The 21,014-nt window shown below is 38.7% G+C and overlaps 1 protein-coding gene across 7 annotated transcripts in view; it reads left to right on the forward strand.

Annotated features, from left to right (window-relative positions):
* ARHGAP21 (Rho GTPase activating protein 21) overlaps window positions 1-21,014 on the forward strand; it is a 126,462-nt gene that overhangs the window by 88,566 nt on the left and 16,882 nt on the right. For 4 of the 7 annotated variants that reach the window (XM_057542315.1, XM_057542317.1, XM_057542316.1 and 1 more), the window contains 7 exons: window positions 1,939-1,968; window positions 3,292-5,182; window positions 10,023-10,181; window positions 10,326-10,428; window positions 12,670-12,706; window positions 15,023-15,148; window positions 20,696-20,980. In XM_057542315.1, coding sequence (XP_057398298.1) covers window positions 1,939-1,968; window positions 3,292-5,182; window positions 10,023-10,181; window positions 10,326-10,428; window positions 12,670-12,706; window positions 15,023-15,148; window positions 20,696-20,980 — 2,631 coding nt within the window. The remainder of the gene's footprint in view (window positions 1-1,938; window positions 1,969-3,291; window positions 5,183-10,022; window positions 10,182-10,325; window positions 10,429-12,669; window positions 12,707-15,022; window positions 15,149-20,695; window positions 20,981-21,014) is intronic. The other 3 variants (XM_057542318.1, XM_057542319.1, XM_007189888.2) reach the window with 1 other exon arrangement.

Raw genomic sequence — 21,014 nt, forward strand, 5'->3', positions numbered from 1 at the left:
AGCGACAGTGGCCTTTGGAGCACTGCTGATTTCCCCATGGATGTTAATTGAATGGTATTGGTTCTCAAACTTTATGAGAATGAGAAACTTTTAAATAGATAGATAAGCAAACAAGCTTTTTTAGTATCCATGAACTGAGAGGATATGTGAGGAAATTCAGTACTACTACTGAATGAATTCATACTTTATCTCAACCATATCTGCTTGCATTAGACAGTAGTACTGTATGTGTAAGGTATTCTGTTTAGTCAGTCCACTGTTAATGCACGGTCTACGTGTGCATATTTAAGGACCCCTTTGCCATAATTTTACCCAGAAGTGGGGACCCATGAATATAGACTATTTAGGAATCTTAGCAATATCTAAAGTATGTCAAATACCTTTTCAAGTATTTAATAGTTCTGGTCATATACTTTTATTATTAAAAGATAATATTCCTCCCCAAATTTGAATAAAGGAGGTATCTCTAAATTATTAGTTCTAGAACAGCATTTCCCAGCAGAAGTTCTAATCGTGTTAAAACCCCGGGAAAAAAATGGGTTCCGTGGCCAAATAAGTTTGTAATTTCACGTCAAGTTTTACAATGTACATTAATGTCGTAGAGGTCTTGAGAAGTCATGAAGCCCAGCAGCCAAACTTCCCCTACGTCATCAAGCATAAGGAATACATCACCCCTTTCAGGTGATGCTTAATAAAATTGCACAAACACGCTCCGGAAATACTGTACCAGCGACTCCGCTCGTCCACACACAGTTTTCCTGTCATGGAACAGCGCTGGTGCTACTACAGTCAGCATTAAAAAGATACGCTTGGGCTTCCCTGGTGGCGCAGTGGCTGAGAGTCTGCCTGCCAATGCAGGGGACACGGGTTCGAGCCCTGGTCTGGGAAGATCCCACATGCCACGGAGCAACTGGGCCCGTGAGCCACAACTACTGAGCCTGCGCGTCTGGAGCCTGTGCCCCGCAACGGGAGAGGCCGCGATGGTGAGAGGCCCACGCACCACGATGAAGAGTGGCCCCCGCTTGCCGCAACTAGAGAAAGCCCTCACACGAAAACTAAGAGACCCAACACAGTCATAAATAAATAAATAAAATAAATAAATAAAGTATTAAAAACTATTAAAAAAAAAAAGATACGCTTATTATGTCAGTGGCACATAGCCAAAATGTATATTTTGACTGACTGTATTCATACCTTAGAAATATTATGGCATGCATGTTTTCTTTTAGCTACTGGGCTTTCATTTCTCACTGCATCCTGGTTTAGGTTCTATAATATTCTTTATAAGTTAAAAAGAATTACTCTGGAAGTAATATTTTTTTATGTCCATCCAGTAGTTATTTTCATAAGCTTAATAAAATAGGAGAAGAGGTACAGCATTGGAAGATCTTAATTTTTGAGGGAAACCCATTTAATAAAACAGTCATTCTTTCGTTCCAAATCCTAGTGTAAAGGCAGCTGCAGTCAGCTGACAGCTTGTGGTTATGCTCTGATTTACAGGGGAAGGAGGAGGTTGTACTATTTCAAATGCATAGTAGAGCATTCGTTTTGTCATCTGGAAGCAGAGATGGAAGAAACTCAGGGGAAATGAGAGGCATCAATGTTGCTCTTGTGGAAGGGAAGCTTTGTGGCACGTTATCAGACAGCAGTGCATATTGAAGAAAATATCTGTTAGGAATGCATGTCACCACATGTATTTTGCTTTCGAGGATGGTAGACAAATCAAATAAGAACCAGAGAAAAGCCTGAGAAAAAGATGCTCAGAAGGATACTGAAGTTATTCTTTACGCCTCACTGCCCTTTACTTCTCTTGGTACCTTCCGGAGGAATCAGTATAGATGTATTTTTAGGTTGCTGTTTTCCAGCATCAATATGACAACATGATTCTGTCTTTATATCAGTAAGCAGCTTCTACTATGTTTTCCTATTTTCTGCTAGCTACAATTTACAAAGGATGTCACAGCTCTGGTAAGAACTGCACAGAAGCCATTTCCTTGCTTTATAAATCATGTTTTGTAGAGATTTGTAGTAAGCCAATCTATTAAAACTGTACGTTTGCTTAGAGGAATCTCTCCATGGTGTTAATCTTACTAATTTGCAGAATGTGTTTGTGATATATTATTTTCTTTATTTTTTTCTTTTTATGTTTGGTTTTCTTTTGTATCCTGTGCATAACTGGTGTTAAAACATAACATTTATCTGCATCTGTATTTTTTTAAGCATCTCACACTCTCTCTTCTCCTAGTACTTTGCTGTTATGTTATGTTTGTGGCTGCACTTGAGCTTTGCAAGCTGTCTAATGCAAAGAGAGGATGTGATGATAGTCTTGAATTAAGCTTGTTTTGATTAGGGGAGGATATGTAATATGACACCACACCTAACTGTCTCAGCTGTGGAACATAGTCCTGAATTACATCAGTTAGCTCTGTTTTATAGAGTCTTGTTACTTAATTTGTTATTTTTAAGTTTTAAAAAACATTGCTAGATAATTTTGTGAATAATTGATAAAAATATAATTGGAGCTGCATGCCTGCCTGTTAGTAATAGAGAAATGTCTCCTTATAACAGGTAAAAGAGACCAAATAAATTTGTACAATACAATTTTGCATTACCGTAAAATAAAAAGATATAAATTATGTACAGGAAGATGAATTACCTTTTTTCATATTTTACGCCTTTAATGTGTACTTAATTTCTTAAATGTGCATATTCTCTATTTCTCCTGGCTGTTGGAGGATTTAATTTATCAAAATGGATTATTTTTAGGGACTCAGTAATCATTAATTGGCAAGACAGTGTTCAGTGTATTATTTATGATAGCAGTAGTGCCTAAAGTGAAGATGTATTTGGTGAAGATTTTAAATATTTTCACCTTCACTCTGGCAAAAGATCAGAGTCTTGTTTTGCTGAGATTTATTAGGCAGCCATTTAACCTGCCAACTGCTGTGGAAAAAAAATCATAAAACTTGAAAGGGGAAATTTTTAGAAGCAAGACGTCCGTATCTAATTAACGGTGGCGAGGGCGGGGCGGAGTTTGGTGCGTTTCAGGTCTTTTGAGAAAATAGGCAATGGTAATTTATATTTTTTGCAAATTCTACAATTTATTTGATTTCTGAGAGACTAGCCCTTTTCTGAATTTGTGGAGTACCCTTTACACTGTGTTTGCCTGCATGCTTTAGTGAATGCCACCCAAGAGCAGGGCACCGTAAAATAACATAGTGCATCGCAAGAATGGAAACAAGTGTTCCTTTGATGACTCTGAAGTGACCCCTTTTTCTCATCTTCATGTAGGCGTATTGTCAAGATGCCTACCTGAAGGGCAACGAAGCCTACAGCGGCAATGCCCGCAACATACCTGAACCTCCACTGGTCTGCTACCCCTGGCTGCCACCCGCCCCTCCCGCCCTGGTGCAGCCCCCCGAAACAGCCCCTCCAGACTCCTCCACGAGCAAACCACAGGCCAGTCCCCCAGTACTGACGCAGCCCGGCAGGGCCTACAGGATGGAAATACAAGTGCCTCCGTCACCACCAGAGGTGGCCAAGTCAAACACAGCAGTGTGTGTCTGCAGTGAAAGCGTAAGGACCGTCATTGTACCTTCTGAGAAGGTTGTAGATTTGTTACCTAATAGAAGCGGCCACACAGTTCCCTCCCACAGGACTGAGGAGGTGAGGTATGGCAGAAGCGAGCAGACCTCTTTCAAAACAGCATCAAGAAAGACATCGCCACCATCCTCCATTCCCACGTCCCATCTAATCCATCAGACCGGCTCCAGGTCGTTGGAACCTTCTGGCATTTTACTTAAATCAGGCCATTACAGTGGACACTCAGAAGGACTGGCAAGCAGCAGATCTCCAGCTGCGGATTCTCCTCCCGTATCTGTCAATCACTATTCTCCAAACTCCCATCAGCACATAGACTGGAAAAACTATAAAACTTACAAAGAGTATATTGATAACCGGCGGTTGCACATGGGTTGTCGGACAATTCAAGAAAGATTAGATAGTTTAAGAGCAGCCTCGCAGAGCACAACAGATTATAACCAGGTGGTACTGAACCGCGCTGCCTTGCAGATACGACGTCGGAGCACCTCTCAGGACCGAGTGCCCCAGTCCGTTCAGATCCGGCAACGCAGCGTGTCTCAAGAGAGGCTGGAGGACTCGGTGTTAATGAAGTACTGTCCAAGGAGTGCATCTCAAGGAGCGCTGACCTCTCCTTCTATTAGTTTTAGTAACCACAGAACTCACTCGTGGGATTATATCGAGGGACAGGGTGAAACCTTAGAAAACGTCCATTCTGAATGTCCACCACCCGATGTAAAGGGAGAACGAAAGCAGACTTACAAGTGGAGTGGATTTACCGAACAGGATGATCGGCGAGGTATTTATGAAAGGCATAGGCAGCAAGAAATTCACAAATCTTTCCGGGGTTCCAATTTTACAGTGGCTCCGAGTGTTGTGAATTCCGACAACAGGCGAGTGAGTGGCAGAGGGGTGGAATTGGTGTCTCAGTTTAAAAGAATTCCAGCAGATCTGAAACCACTGCAGCCCAACAGAAATTTTCAAACTACCTGCGGAATGTCCCAGCCTCGAGGTATTTCACAAGACAGGTCACCTCTTGTGAAAGTCCGAAATAATTCTCTGAAAGCACCTACGCACGTCATAAAACCACCCTCCAGCCAGAACTCGTTTGTTTCCATCAAAGACCAAAGACCAGTAAATCACTTGCATCAAAACAGTCTCTTGAATCAGCAGACATGGTTAAGGACTGAAAGTGCCCCCGATCACCAAGTGGACACTGGGAAACCCCCCTCTCTATCCGGAGCTTCTGTTAAGCCCACCCCTCCGATGAGTGAGAACGCAGGCACTCCAGATTTGGAATTATCCGCCACTCAAAGGATTCAAGATTTAAATTTACAAGAGGCTGAAATTCAGCAATCAAATGCTGTAGATAATAAAGAAACTGTCATCCTAAGAGAAAAACCTCCATCTGGTCGCCAAACGCCGCAGCCTTTAAGGCATCAGTCTTACATCTTGGCAGTGAATGACCAAGAGCCAGGGTCAGACACCACTTGCTGGCTACCTAATGATGCTCGCCGAGAGGTCCATATAAAAAGGATGGAGGAGAGGAAGGCCTCAAGTACCAGTCCACCCAGTGATTCCTTGGCTTCCATCCCATTTATAGGTGAGCTCACTTAATGGTCATTGGCTGGTATGTCAAATACTTAACACATCTTTTCAGCAAAGTATTTCTAGTTCAACAGGTACAGGAATTTTACACTGTGATCTTAAAACACTTGTTCCACATTTTCTACACTGTGCTAAAACCAGAGGCATAAGCTTTTACTCTCAAAAATTATTTCTAGTATCCATTTTCCTTTTTTTTTTTTTTTTTAAACTTTATGTACTCGGTACCCATTTTTAATTTTGATTTTAATGAGACAAATCCCCACCATCTGGGGTGGGGTCAGGAGACCCATCAGCAAACCAAATTGTGCTTAGTTGTTGATTCAGGTGAAACAAAAGCCAAGTGGAACAGCTTTGATCGCTAGTAATCAACCTTTCATTTAAACAGTGCTTTTTACTTTCTAAAGCTTATTTCTTTGTAAATTTTAACTTGTGGGCCAACTGAAAAGACCTCTTTGTTGTCACATTACTTTGTCTTAGAATCTGTCCTGGACTAGATGGGGGGAAATTACTTAAATTACAAGCATGTGCCCTGATCTAGAACACCTATCATGTTGACTGAGGCTTTTAGTCTGCTCCCACATGCCCCAGGTATATTATCCACAAAGCAGCCAGTATGTTTTTAAAAATATAAATAGGATCATTTCACTCCTGATCAGAACCCTTTTTTACTTCCCGTGTTACTCAGAATAGAACCCAGAACCCGACTGCGGTGGACAAGGCACTCTGTGATCTGGGTCACAGCCCTGCTCCACCTCTCACCCCTACCTCCCGTCTTCCTGTGCATGCCGTCTTCACACACGCCAGCCTCCTAGCAGTCCTGAAACGCTCCAAGCACACCCTGCTTCAGCGCCCTGGCACCAGTTCCAAGCCTTGGAGTGCATTCCAGAGATATTCACAAGACTCGCGCTCTCTCAGTGCATTTGGGCCTCTGCTCAGATATTACCTTATCAAAGCAGCCTTTCCAGACCAGCCTATCTAAAATACACACAGAACCTGACATTCTCTATCTCCTTAAGCTACTTTATTTATCTTTATACCACTTGTTTCCACTTGGCATTTGTATTTTTTGTTTATTACATGTTTCTCTGCAGAGCTAAAACATGAGCTACGTGAGAGCCAGGATTTTAGTTCTTTTGTTCACTTCTGTGTCCTTAATGCCTGGCATAGAGAAGGCACTCAATATTTGTCGAAATAATAGGTGAATGATAATTTTGATTTGATGGTTAAATGTGTAGCAAAACAAAACAAATTTTCATCATAATTACTATGCAGCTCTAAGATATCATATGCTAACAGGATTATCATATATATCCTTCATATTATCTTCATTTAATAAATGAGAAATTTAAGCTATTGAGAGGTTAAATAACTTCCCCAAAGTCACACAGTCAATATGCAATAGAGACTTCCCTGATTCAACCTCATTGCAGAGTACAACTCCAGAGGGCACCATTTATACAGAATGCATTGTGAACAGCGCCCTCTGGAGATGTGTGACGCAAGGCTTGCTTTGAGGCCAAGGCCATACTCTCACTCAACCTGTTACCCCATAGGTTCAGGAAGAGTTTGCCATAATTTTGTAATATATTGTATTTTCTTTCAGTACTGTTTCAGACTTTTTCTCTCCTAGAGAAACTTGTTAAAGCCGTTGAGCTCTTGGACTGTCAGGTGACACTGTCAGAATCAGTTTTTTTTAAAAAGTTCCACATAACTTATATTTTTTATAAATATGACATATTCAAGTTGTAAACATTGTAGGGACTCTCAACCTAAATTGTGCTCATATTTATATCTGTACCCTTAAGGCCAGCCTCAAAGAATAGTAGAATTCTATTGTAGATGGAAATGATATTTTATAGAAATGATTATTTTATGATTTTTTTTAAAACATAAAAAGCCCTACAACCCATAGCTGTATTTCCCAGGCCTGTGAGATGTTACCAGAATAATGGCATTATACTTTCTTCCTACTTAGTAATAATAATATAATGAAATTATATTGGAGTAATAAAAAGTTCGCTAGTTATATCTGTTAATATTTCTACGTACAGGAATAAATCAAAAGGTTAATTATGCTTTTAAAGACAAGTTTGGCTAAAATATAAAACAAAAATCTATTTAATTCTATATACATAAAGATTTAGAAAAATTATTAAAATAGACCATTTTGTTTGTTTATTAAAAATAAAAATGCTCACTAATTTGTTCTGATCACATTCTACTTTAAGTACTTATTAGAGTCTCCTTAGTTCCTACTGAATGACATCTTCTGTTTTATGAATCATGACTTAAAAGTCCCCCAGCATAGAAATGTCTTTATAATCCATTTATCTCCTGTATGCCTCCCAGGACTTTAATATATTGCATATGATTACTCTGGTATATCATTTGAACAGCACCAGTGGAATAGGGTAGAATACAGAACTGAGATATGAACACAGAATTGATTTTACTGTTTCGGATGTAAATGCTGTCTATGGATGTAAGTGTTCTTAAGTTCCAAAATTTAATATTGAAATCCTTTTATTATTGAGCTTCAAAGTTTTATCTGACCAATGGGTATTTGTCTTTCCAATCTAGCTATTTTTAAAAACATGTGTTTTACTGGGATGGACTCCAGCATTGAAACGGACTAAAAGAGACTATTTGCAATGTTTCTCAAAGTATTTTCTAGGAAAACTAATTCCATTTGATAAAGGGGGAAAAACAAAAAAGATTAGTGATCAAATAAATTGAGAAATGCTGGGTTTTGAAAGTAAAACAAGTTTTGTCTGTCTTCACCGTATAACTCTCAGCATCATTAACATGCTCCTATATATCGTGAATTTTCTAGACAGGATGTAGTACAATTTGTCTCAGAAGTATTTGACCATGAATCCTTTCTTTCATTTAGAGTATTTCAGTTTAGTATACCATAAAACACACTTTGGAGAATGTTGGTCTATACTCTATGCTATTTTATGGAACATTTAAATTAAAAGGAAGAAAAGAAAAGAATTAAGGCTTGCTGTTGTATCGTCACACTACAGGGTCTTTAATAGTCTGTGAATTTAATAGTTATTTTTGTTACTTGAAAACATTATAACCAATGCAAAATAAGTAAATAAATAGGTGCCTTGGCTTTATTCCTAAAATATCACAGAATGGAGCCAATTTATTTACTTAGTTATCTGTGTAATACAGAGCTAATGAAACGTCTTGCAGAAAGAAAATTTTCCAACATTTTGTTACACATTTAATATCTAATATTCCTTTGGGGTCACAAAGACTTAGAAAAATGAAGAAAATAAACCACTTTGTTTTTAAATTAGGAATATCAGTCATTAGCAGTAATTTGTTTATGCCCACTCCCACACATACATGCTCTTGTAAAGCTTCATAGTAAGTCCTGAAAATAAGTTTCAACGTCTTTCACAAGTAAACACAAAACGAGTAATGAGTTCCTAAGTAATTTGTTCTACAGTAGCAGGTATTAAGGTGTATTCTCCAATCCTGATTTTCTATGTTTCCTTTTACTACTCATAACTATTAATATAAAGAAACCAGCTGTGTTACCCACATCGAGTTCCTCTCAAATTCGTTCTCCCCTCTTTTTTGCCGTACTTCTAATACTTCTTCTTGTTCTTCTCACCCCAAAGTTGGCCAGTATGTGTGTACTTAATTAGGATTAGCCTGACTAAAATTGCATTTGATTGGTGCAGGCTTGCTGGCCCTGGCATTTTAAACCAATTTAGAAGTTTTGTAGGATATAGCTGGATTACAGTGTCTCTATAGGTAAATTTAGCTATCTGAAATTTCCCCAAAAGGGCTGGGACTGGGTGATTGGGTGACTAAATAATAATTCTGAATTTAATATTCCCTCTTCTTAGCTCAGATTCCCCAAGTTTGAATTGGCATCTTCTTACCAGATAAATTTCTGTGTTCCAAGTTTAACAAAACTGCTCACCACAGAATAATTTTAGATGTTCATTTATCTTCCTTTTGGTAGTCGGCTTTTATCCCAAAATATTTCAAATCGATCTGTAGCACACGTTATAGAATACTATGCTTATTTACTTCCTTAGGGAAATAAAATTTTTTTAAACGTCACACTTATAAAAATTATAGAATTGTATCCCTAAAGCAGACTTTCTGGATTTTCAGCTAGTTCCTTTAATGTTGAAAAGAGATCCAATAGTAACTACACTCTCAGCCAGATCTTTCAGTTTTTAAAATAAATGCAAACCTCAAAAGCCCCCTAAAAAATCCTTGGCTTATGAAAGCCCAAAAGTATTTTATATTCTTACATAAATTAAACAGATAATTTTACCCCTTTTGTGGGTTTATTGTGTAGCCCCCTTGAGCTAGAAATGACCCTTCCTGATAATCCTAGTCCAACTTCTTTATAGGGAATGAATTTAATACCCAGAGGAATTAAGTGGCTTTCACAAAGTCCAGCAAGACAAGTCCTTTGACCCCTGCCCTGCTCAGTCTTCCCATGCCTAACAGCTGGCTTATTCTGTGTGCTAAAATAAATCGTGCTGAAGACAGATTTGTGACATCGGTGCCTAACATTTATTCATTTCTTTTAAGGTAAATGTTGGATTCCTTGAAATTAGTACTTCCAGCATTTGTCAGCTGGCAAGCTGGGTCATCTTTCATACACATGTGCCCCTCACATACACACAAACCCATGAAATCTTACAACCTCTAGTTAACTTGTCTGACCCATGAGCCTGCAGAAATGCAGCCAAGTAACTGTGACACATTCCCGGTGGTTCTTTCAATAATGAACACTGATTACTGTTGTATTATTTTATCATTACTGATGATACCTATTTCCTCTCACCTTACAGATGAGCCGACTAGCCCCAGCATCGATCACGATATCCCACACATCCCCGCCTCTGCGGTCATCTCTGCTTCCACCTCCCAGGTACCCTCCATAGCAGCGGCCCCTCCCAGCCTCACAACTTCAGCTCCTTTAATTCGACGTCAGCTCTCCCATGACCAGGGTACGTTTCAAGGAGCGGTTATGTGAACTGTCTCACGTTCTCAGTTTTCCATTTAGAATACTGTGACACCCCGTGATCTCCTCACCATTTAAAAAGAATCTGGAAACCACTTGCGCATGTCTAAGTGTTGGGTTTTGATTGCAGAATCTGTTGGACCTCCCAGCCTGGATGCCCAGCCCAGCTCAAAGACAGAACGATCAAAATCATACGACGAGGGCCTGGATGATTACAGAGAAGATGCAAAACTGTAAGTCTCAAGCGTGTTATCTTCAATACTTGTTAGTGGGTGCTCAGTATGACCTTGACATGTAAATACTGAATTTACTGGTGTCTTTTATATTTTCTAACTTTATGACGTTAGAAATGCAAATAAAAAATCAAAGTTGTGACATGATAATACATTCAATTGAATTTTTTTTAAAATTAATGTTGAAAAATCAGTAATACACAAACATAATACAAAAATACATATAAAAATATATATATTAAATAATTACTTCTGCTTTAGGCCTTCAGTCACCCAGTTCTACTCTCAGACATAACTATGCTATCATTTTCTTTTTTTTTTTTTTAATTTATTTATTTATTATTTATGGGTGTGTTGGGTCTTCGTTTCTGTGCGAGGGCTTTCTCTAGTTGTGGCGAGCAGGGGCCACTCTTCATCGCGGTGCGCGGGCCTCTCACTATCGCGGTCTCTCTTGTTGCGGAGCACAGGCTCCAGACGCGCAGGCTCAGTAGTTGTGGCTCACGGGCCTAGTCGCTCCGCGGCATATGGGATCCTCCCAGACCAGGGCTCGAACCTGTGTCCCCTGCATTGACAGGCAGACTCTCAAGCACTGTGCCACCAGGGAAGCCCTATCATTTTCTTTTATATAATTCCAGAGCTATTCTGTGCATAAAATCATACACACATTTACGTACGCTTATATACATTTGTGTGTGTTCTAATTGTTTTTATAAACAAATGATAGGTGCTCTACACACTGATCTTGGAGAGCATTCAGTGCATGTATGCCTGGCTTATTCTTTTTCATGATTGTTTAATTTTCCACTGAGTAGTTATACCATAATATATTTAACTGGTATTCTGTATTCTAACAGACATTTAGGTTGATCAAATCTTATGCTACAACAAATAATCCTTCGGTGCCTATATTTGTACATAGTTCATTTAGCATATATGTGAGTGAGTACAGTTGGAAAAAGGATTGTTACATCAAAGGGTATGTGTATTTTTTACTTCAATATCTATTGTCAGTTGCTCTCCGATTTATTCCTCCTGAACCAGCTGCCTGAGGGGAGTCTGTGTGAGGTGTGGCCAAGGGCAGTGGCAGTGGCTAGCAGGGATTTTTCTAATGATGCAGGGTGGGATGTGTGAGCCTTTACTCTCCCTCATTAAAAGGTATCAGTAAACAGCCACATTTCAGAGTCGCCTTCACCTTACCCCAACTACACAGTGCTTCCTGCAAAGATGGCAGGACCGTGTGTTTCCTCCTTCATCCTCACCTCGCCTGATGCTCCATGGTGATCAGTGAGGCTCCTGTCACTGGTACCCCCTTTCCTGTTGTTCCAACAAGGGAAGCTCGGTTTTGATCTCTCAGAGAACAGCACTCTGCAGTTTTGTTTGAGACGTGTAAGCACTGGCGTCCTCTCTCCCTGTATCCACTTTTTACTTCACTGCACTTAACCCCACTTCTTCGTATGCTGTAGTTCAGATTACAGGCGTCTCCTGATGTTGTCGAAGATGAGTTTGCATATCTATTTCTGGTTGCCTTGTTTGGGGGGTGGGGGGCTCTGAGAGGAGAGGGCAGTGCCATCTTCGATCACACCTTAAAATCCTAAGTTCCTTAATGAACTTTAAATTAAAACAACAACAAAACAACTTTGTCCCATAAGGTTAAATTGTTTTTGAATAATTAATGTGAACCTGTCCTCCAAAGCCCTAAGCTTATTCAGTGGCATCTGCTGTTCTCTGTATTGAAACATCCAGAATATGGTCAGAGGGAAGAGTGGCGGCCATGAGCAGCCCTGATAATGCACTTGCTGCCGCCGTGTCCACAAGCTGGACGAGTGTGGAAGTGCCTGTGTCTATCTGACCGCTAATGGTGACCACTGTCATTATTGACAGTGTGGAAATCCTTAATAGAGCATTACACCTGTGGGTAAATAATACCATAAAGCCCAATGTTTAGTCTGAGTAGCTTTTTCCTTGATATAAAAAAAAAAGAGGATAAGAAAATCTCACCTTTTATTCAGAGATGGTTTTAACTTACAGTTTAAGAAAACTTCTATCATGGAATCGAAAGTTTAAGTACTTATAAAACTAGCTGTTTTTCCTCATTTGCATCAAACTCTGATCATTTAACATGGTAACCATGAAATGTCAGCTTATTAATGAAAGGGTAGTTGTAATAGTTAAATTACTTTTACATCTTTAAGGTATTTTTATGCATTTACTGCAAATATTGATAGACTTCTTTTCCAACAGGTCCTTTAAGCATGTATCTAGCCTGAAGGGAATCAAGGTAGGTATTCAGTATTTTTTAAATATCGGTAAATGATAAATGTTTCTATTTACCTGAATTTACTTTAGCTCTTCATAGAGAATTATTTCTTTTATCCCTTAGGTATTTCATATTTAAATATCATAACCTCCTATTCTACAACTTTCAAGTGCATTTGGAAAATATCACTCTAAGTTGTGATTTCTAAACATATACATCAAATATATAGCAGTTTACATACATCGTGCTGATTTTCTTATTTTATAAGTTAACGGACAAATATTTAACTGCCCAGCAGTATGTATTTTTTTCTATCCTCAACATTATTATTTCCTGCCTCCCCCCAGTTCCCCCCCACCAATACAATCCGCCCTGTCCTCTCTTGTCTATCCTTCCCTCATTGAAACAATAAAAGCTGTTAGACAGGAATTTCCTTATTTTACCTTCTCCAAAAATACCAGGACCTTCATTTATACCCACACTTTCTGCCTTCCTTACCCTTATCTTAATAAGTTTCTTTTTACGTGGCACCTTATCCTACTAAGCACAAACACCCACGTTTCTGCTTTGGATTCCATCACTTTTCACTTTCTCAAGACCCCTCTCTCTTCTGCATAATCACTCTTTCCATTGGCTCAGTCACCATCATATAGAAGCATGTTCTATGATTTCCTGTATTTAAAAGAAAAACCTTCCTCGAATCCACGTCCCCCTCTGTTTACTGCTCCGATTTGCTCTTCCAGTTTTCATAGCAAAATTCTTTGGGAAAAAAACTGTCGGTAGTTTCCACTTTCCCACATCACATCTTTCTCACCCCACACACATCAGAATGACACTGTTCAGGCCAAGGTTACCAGTGACACTCAGGTTCCAGAACAACTGGCTGCTTGGATTTTTCACTTATTTGACCTTTTAGGAGTATCCAACGTAATTTCCCACTTACTTCCTGAAACACTTTCTTCTGCTGGTTTCCATTTCTGCCTCTGCGTAATATTTAAAATGTTGGAAAGTCTAGAGCTGGTTCTGACTCCCCTTTCCTCTCCACCTACCCTCATTTCCTCGATGCTCCTACCCAGAGATCTCCCCGAGTGTATATTGCCAGCCTTGACCTCTTCCCCAAACCGAGGCTCATGTGGGCTCCTGCCCTGCACCATCTCCATTTGGATGTTTAACAAGCAATTCAAGGTTTCCATGACTAAGTAGACCTCAGTGACCCCCCCAGACATGTGTATCCCTCCTTTTCCCCCATCTGTCTTAAGTCAGCTTCAATTTACCCACTTGTTCAAGTGCCAGGTCTAGGAATGAAGCTTGTTTCTTCTTTTCCCTTTCAAGTGCCGTCCGCTCTACCTCCAGAACATACCCTGAACCTTTACCTTCCTCTCTGTCTTCACTTTAGCTACTTTAGTCCCAGCTGCCACCGTGCCTCACCTGGATTCCCACAGTGCCACCTCCTTTCATGGTTGTCCCTTTCAAATCCGTTCTCCAGGTAGCAAGCGGAGCAACCTTTCAGCCGTGTGATCAGATGATGTTACTCCTCTGATTCATCACTTCATGGCCTCCCGCACACTTCCTGCCACAGCCTGAAGTACCCTGAACAGTCTATAACTAGCTGTTTCTCTTACTCCCACGGAAAAGTGAACATTTAAAATGACAACAGTGAGGGAATGCCCTCGGGGTCCAGTGGTTAGGACTCTGCGCTTCCATTGCAGGGGGCACGGGTTCAATCCCTGGTTGGGGAGCTAAGATCCCACATGCCTCGATGTGGGCAAAAAAAAAATGATAACAATGAATGTACATTCAGTAGCTATATATTCTCCCTGCATTTTTCTTTCCCCTGGTCTTCCGTGGTTGCCTCTTTTTAAAATGTTTTCTCCAAATTTCATCTCACATGTTCTTTCTGCAGAGAGGTCTCACCTCAGCACCACCAGTTTATAGCTGCTGCTCTGTTGTTCCTTATTGCACCTCCCTGTTTCATTCTCCGAATGGCACTAATCACAATCTGATCATTTTCTTGTTTTATTTTTCTTTCTTCTTTGCCTTTTCCCACTAAAATGTGAGCTCTTGAGAGTAGGAAAATTATACTACTTCTATTATTTTTTAGTGGTTAAGAAAATTCCTTCAGGTGACTTTAAAAATGATGGTGGTCAATACCCATTTTTTTAAAAAGCAAAACCAGAAATTTTTCTAATGTAATTGGTAAAGTTAGGGTTTTTCAAAAATAGTCTTTCATTTGGAAGATTTAGTAAAAGACTTTTTCAGCAAAACAATTTCAACATGCAAATACTTATAAAGAAAAAAGCTGACATTTTGCTGTGTTTTCTTTGGCCTTTTCTATAGATCACAGACAGCCAAAAGTCATCAGAAGATTCTGGATCCCGGAAAGATTCTTCCTCAGAGGTTTTCAGCGATGCTGCCAAGGAAGGGTGGCTTCATTTCAGGCCACTTGTCACCGATAGGGGCAAGGTAGTGTGTTTTCTCAGCTACTGTGAGCATGGGAAATGCAGGCCCTGAAACATAAAGCATTAAGTCTCTATACATAAAATGGCAAAATATCCAGCATAAAGAGTGGAAAACATTTATAAGTATCGTTTTCTACATAAAGGAAAAATTATTTTTACAAATTCTAATCAGAGATTTAATTTTATACCTTTTTCATCCTTTATATCAATTACATATGGAACATGTTGTCTTACATCTTGTCAATGTAAAAGAGACATCGGAGTATTTAAGAAGGAACTCTGCTTTTCTTATTAAGTAGTTTATTACCCATGGATTATTACAGAGTAGTACTTTAGGGAGGGGCAGTTCTCCATATTAATAATTTTAAAATTTTTATTCAGTGTCGCCCAGTTTACTCAAGTTGCCTTTATTTTTTTTTTTTGAGTTTTTTTTTTTAACATCTTTATTGGAGTATAATTCCTTTACAATGGTGTGTTAGTTTCTGCTGTATAACAAAGTAAATCAGCTATACATATACATATATCCCCATATCTCCTCCCTCTTGCGTTGCCCTCCCACCCTCCCTATCCCACCCCTCTAGGTGATCAAAAAGCACCGAGCTGATCTCCCTGTGCTATGCAGCTGCTTCCCACTAGCTATCTGTTTTACATTTGGTAGTGTATATATGTCCATGCCACTCTCTCACTTCATCCCAGCTTACCCTTCCGCCTTCCCGTGTCCTCAAGTCCATTCTCTACGTCTGCATCTTTATTCCTGTCCTGTCCCTAGAGTCTTCAGAACCATTTTTTTTTTAAGATTCCATATATATGTGTTAGCATATGGTATTTGTTTTTCTCTTTATGACTTGCTTCACTCTGTATGACAGTCTCTAGGTCCATCCACCTCACTACAAATAACTTAGTTTCGTTTCTTTTTATGGCTGAGTAATATTCCGTTGTATATATGTGCCACATCTTCTTCATCCATTCATCTGTCAGTGGGCACTTAGGTTGCTTCCATGTCCTGGTTATTGTAAATAGAGCTGCATTGAACATTGTGGTACATGACTCTTTTTGAATTATGGTTTTCTCAGGGTATATGCCCAGTATATAGCTGGGTCATATGGTAGTTCTAGTTTTAGATTTTTGAGGAACCTCCATACTGTTCTCCATAGTGGCTGTATCAATTTACATTCCCACCAACAGTGCAAGAGGGTTCCCTTTTCTCCACACCCTCTCCAACATTTATTGTTTGTAGATTTTTTTGATGACCATTCTGACTGGTGTGAGGTGATACCTCATTGTAGTTTTGATTTGCATTTCTCTAATGATTAGTGATGTTGAGCATCCTTTCATGTGTTTGTTGACAATCTGTATATCTTCTCTGGAGAAATGTCTATTTAGGTCTTCTGCCCAGTTTTGGATTGGGTTGTTTGTTTTTTTTTTGATATTGAGCTGCATGAGCTGCTTGTATATGTTGGAGATGAATCCTTTGTCAGTTGCTTCGTTTGCAAATATTTTCTCCCATTCTGAGGATTGTCTTTTCGTCTTGTTTATGGTTTCCTTTGCTGTGCAAAAGCTTTGAAGTTTCATTAGGTCCCATTTGTTTATTTTTGGTTTTATTTCCATTTCTCTAGGAGGTGGATCAAAAAGGATCTTGCTGTGATTTATGTCATGGAGTGTTCTGCCTATGTTTTCCTCTAAGAATTTTATAGTGTCTGGCCTTACATTTAGGTCTTTAATCCATTTTGAGTTTATCTTTCTGTATGGTGTTAGGGGGTGTTTTAATATCATTCTTTTACATGTAGCTGTCCAGTTTTCCCAGCACCACTTATTGAAGAGGCTGTCTTTTCTCCATTGTATATTCTTGCATCCTTTATCAAAGATAAGGTCACCATATGGGCGTGGGTTTATCTCTGGGCTTTCTATCCTGTTCCATTGATCTATAGTTCTGTTTTTCTGCCAGTACCATACTGTCTTGATTACTGTAGCTTTGTAGTATAGTCTGAAGTCAGGGAGCCTGATTCCTCCAGCTCCATTTTTTTTCCCTCAAGATTGCTTTGGCTATTCGGGGTCTTTTGTATTTCCATACAAATTGTGAGATTTTTTGTTCTAGTTCTGTGAAAAATGCCATTGGTAGTTTGATAGGGATTGCATTGAATCTGTAGATTGCTTTGGGTACTATAGTCATTTTCACAATGTTGATTCTTCCAATCCAAGAATATGGTATATCTCTCCATCTGTTTGTATCATCTTTAATTTCTTTCATCAGTGTCTTAATAGTTTTCTGCATACAGGTCTTTTGTCTCTTTAGGTAGGTTTATTCCTAGGTATTTTATTCTTTTTTTGCAATGGTAAATGGGAGTGTTTCCTTAATTTCTCTTTCAGATTTTTCATCATTAGCGTATAGGAATGCAAGAGATTTCTGTGCATTAATTCTGTATCCTGCTACTTTACCAAATTCATTGATTAGCTCTAGGAGTTTTCTGGTAGCATCTTTAGGATTCTCTATGTATAGTATCATGTCATCCGCAAACAGTGACAGTTTTACTTCTTCTTTTCTGATTTGGATTCCTTTTATTTCTTTTCCTTCTCTGATTGCTGTGGCTAAAACTTCCAAAACTATGTTGAATAATAGTGGTGAGAGTGGGCAACCTTGTCTTGTTCCTGATTTCAGTGGAAATGGTTTCAGTTTTTCACCATTGAGAACGATGTTGGCTGTGGATTTGTCATATATGGCCTTTATTATGTTGAGGTAAGTTCCCTCTATGCCTACTTTCGGGAGGGTTTTTATCATAAATGGATGTTGAATTTTGTCAGAAGTTTTTTCTGCATCTATTGAGATGATCATATGGTTTTTCTCCTTCAATCTGTTAATATTGTTTGTCACACTGATTGATTTGCATATATTGAAGAGTCCTTGCATTCCTGGGATAAACCCCGTTTGATCATGGTGTATGATGCTTTTAATGTGCTGTTGGATTCTGTTTGCTAGTATTTTGTTGAGGATTTTTGCATCTATATTCATCAGTGATATTGGCCTGTAGTTTTCTTTTTTTGTGACATCTTTGGTTTTGGTATCAGGGTGACGGTGGCTTCGTAGAATGAGTTTGGCAATGTTCCTCCCTCTGCTATATTTTGGAATAGTCTGGGAAGGATAGGTGTTAGCTCTTCTCTAAATCTTTGATAGATGGCCATCTGGTCCTGGGCTGTTGTTTGTTGGAAGATTTTTAATCACAGTTTCAATTTCAGTGCTCGTGATTTGTCCATTCATATTTTCTATTTCTTCCTGGTTCAGTCTCGGAAGGTTGTGCTTTTTTAAGAATTTGTCCATTTCTTCCAGGTTGTCCATTTTATTGGCATAGAGTTGTTTGTAGTAATCTCTCATGATCCTTTGTACTTCTGCAGTGTCAGTTGTTACTTCTGCTTTATCATTTCTAATTCTGTTGATTTTAGTCTTCTCCCGTTTTTTCTTGATGAGTCTGGCTAATGGTTTATCAGTTTTGTTTATCTTCTCAAAGAACCAGCTTTTAGTTTTATTGATCTTTGCTGTCGTTTCCTTCATTTCTTTTTCATTTATTTCTGATCTGATCTTTATGATTTATTCTGCTCACTTTGCAGTTTTTTTGTTCTTCTTTCTCTAATTGCTTTAGGTGTAAGGTTAGGTTTTTTATTTGAGACGTTTCTTGTTTCTTGAGGTAGGATTCTATTGCTATAAACTTCCCTCTTAGGACTGCTTTTGCTGCATCCCATAGGTTTGGGGTCATCGTGTTTTCATTTTCATTTGTTTTTAGGTATTTTTTGATTTCCTCTTTGATTTCTTCAGTGATCTCTTAGTTATTTAGTAGTGTATTGTTTAGCCTCCATGTGTTTGTGTTTTTTACAGATTTTTTCCTGTAATTGATATCTAGTCTCATAGCGTTGTGGTCGGAAAAGATTCTTGATACGATTTCAATTTTCTTAAATTTACCAAGGCTTGATTTGTGACCCAAGATATGATCTATCCTGGAGAATGTTCCATGAGCAGTGGAGAAAAAAGTATAATCTACTGTTTTTGGATGGAATGTCCTGTAAATATCAATTAAGTCCATCTTGTTTGATGTATCATTTAAAGCTTTTGTTTCCTTATTTATTTTCATTTTGGATGATCTGTCCATTGGTGAAAGTGGGGTGTTAAAGTCCCCTACTATGATTGTGTTACCTTCGATTTCCCCTTTTATGGCTGTTAATGTTTGCCTTATGTATTGCGGTGCTCCTGTGTTGGGTGCATAAATATTTGCAATTGTTATATCTTCTTCTTGGATTGATCCCTTGATCATCATGTAGTGTCCTTCTTTGTCTCTTGTAATAGTCTTTATTTTAAAGTCTATTTTGTCTGATATGAGAATTGCTACTCCAGCTTTCTTTTGATTTCCATTTGCATGGAATATCTTTTTCCATCCCCTCACTTTCAGTCTGTGTGTGTACCTAGGTCTGAAGTGGGTCTCTTGTACACAACATATATACGGATATTGTTTTTGTATCCATTCAGCCAGTCTATGTCTTTTGGTTGGAGCATTTAATCCATTTACATTTAAGGTAGTTATCGATATGTATGTTCCTATTACCATTTTCTTAATTGTTTTGGGTTTGTTATTGTAAGTCTTTTCCTTCTCTTATGTTTCCTGCCTAGAGAAGTTCCTTTAGCATTTGTTGTAGAGCTGGTTTGGTGGTGCTGAATTCTCTTAACTTCTGCTTGTCTGTAAAGGTTTTAATTTGTCCGTCGAATCTGAATGAGATCCTTGCTGGGTAGAGTAATCTTGGTTGTAGGTTTTTCCCTTTCATCACTTTAAATATGTCCTGCCACTCCCTTCTGGCTTGCAGAGTTTCAAGTTGCCTTTATAATAATTTTATTATTTCCCCTTATTTTGTAAATATAGAGGTATTTAAATGAATATCAATATCAATATATGCTTCATTAAGAAGATAACAATATAAGAAAAACTTCGCCAGAAAGTTTTCTACAATATTTGGGCAGCTTAATTTATAAGAAAACTTTAATACTATCAAAAGAGTATCAAATTTTTTTTTAGAAAACCCATCTTGCATGTTGTTGCTTGACTGTATAAAGTTGATCATTTTTGTTAACTAAATTCATTACGTGTACATATCCTTTTGGGATTACCTTTTGCAGTGTTTGTCATTTGTGTGATCTAAGACTTGTCTTAAGCCTTGCTTTCACTCAAAAGATTTTTCTGACTGACCTTTTTCCTTATTTTCTATTCCCTTAGCATTTTTTATATATTTTGCTACACTCGCTTTATCCTAATTAACTTTGTTCCTCTTATTTTCTCAACCCAATTAAAGTTGAGATTTCATTGCCCTTGATTGTGATAGGAATACATTACCCAACTTGGTTTACGTTCCACACTTTTTGTCTTTCCTCTGCTAACAAATATATATTGACGTAAAGCAGGCACCTGCCACGTTGGGTATACATTTAAGCGTGTTAACAGTGTTGCTAGATGCATCTGTCCTGTCACTAAGATTTAGCCAAGTGTTGAGTATGCCTGATCTGTCTCATGTTCTCCAGCGAGTCGGTGGAAGTATTCGACCATGGAAGCAGATGTATGTTGTACTTCGGGGCCATTCGCTGTACCTGTACAAAGATAAACGAGAACAGACGACTCCGTCTGAAGAGGAACAGCCCATCAGTGTTAACGCTTGCTTAATAGACATCTCTTACAGCGAGACCAAGAGGAAAAATGTCTTTCGACTCACCACGTCCGACTGCGAGTGCCTGTTTCAGGCTGAAGACAGGGACGACATGCTAGCCTGGATCAAGAGCATCCAGGAGAGCAGCAACTTAAATGAGGAGGTTAGTGTCCAAAATGACGTTGATAAAACCGACG

The sequence above is a fragment of the Balaenoptera acutorostrata genome, chromosome 3 (genome assembly GCF_949987535.1).
Source record: "Balaenoptera acutorostrata chromosome 3, mBalAcu1.1, whole genome shotgun sequence".
Lineage (NCBI taxonomy): Eukaryota > Metazoa > Chordata > Mammalia > Artiodactyla > Balaenopteridae > Balaenoptera > Balaenoptera acutorostrata.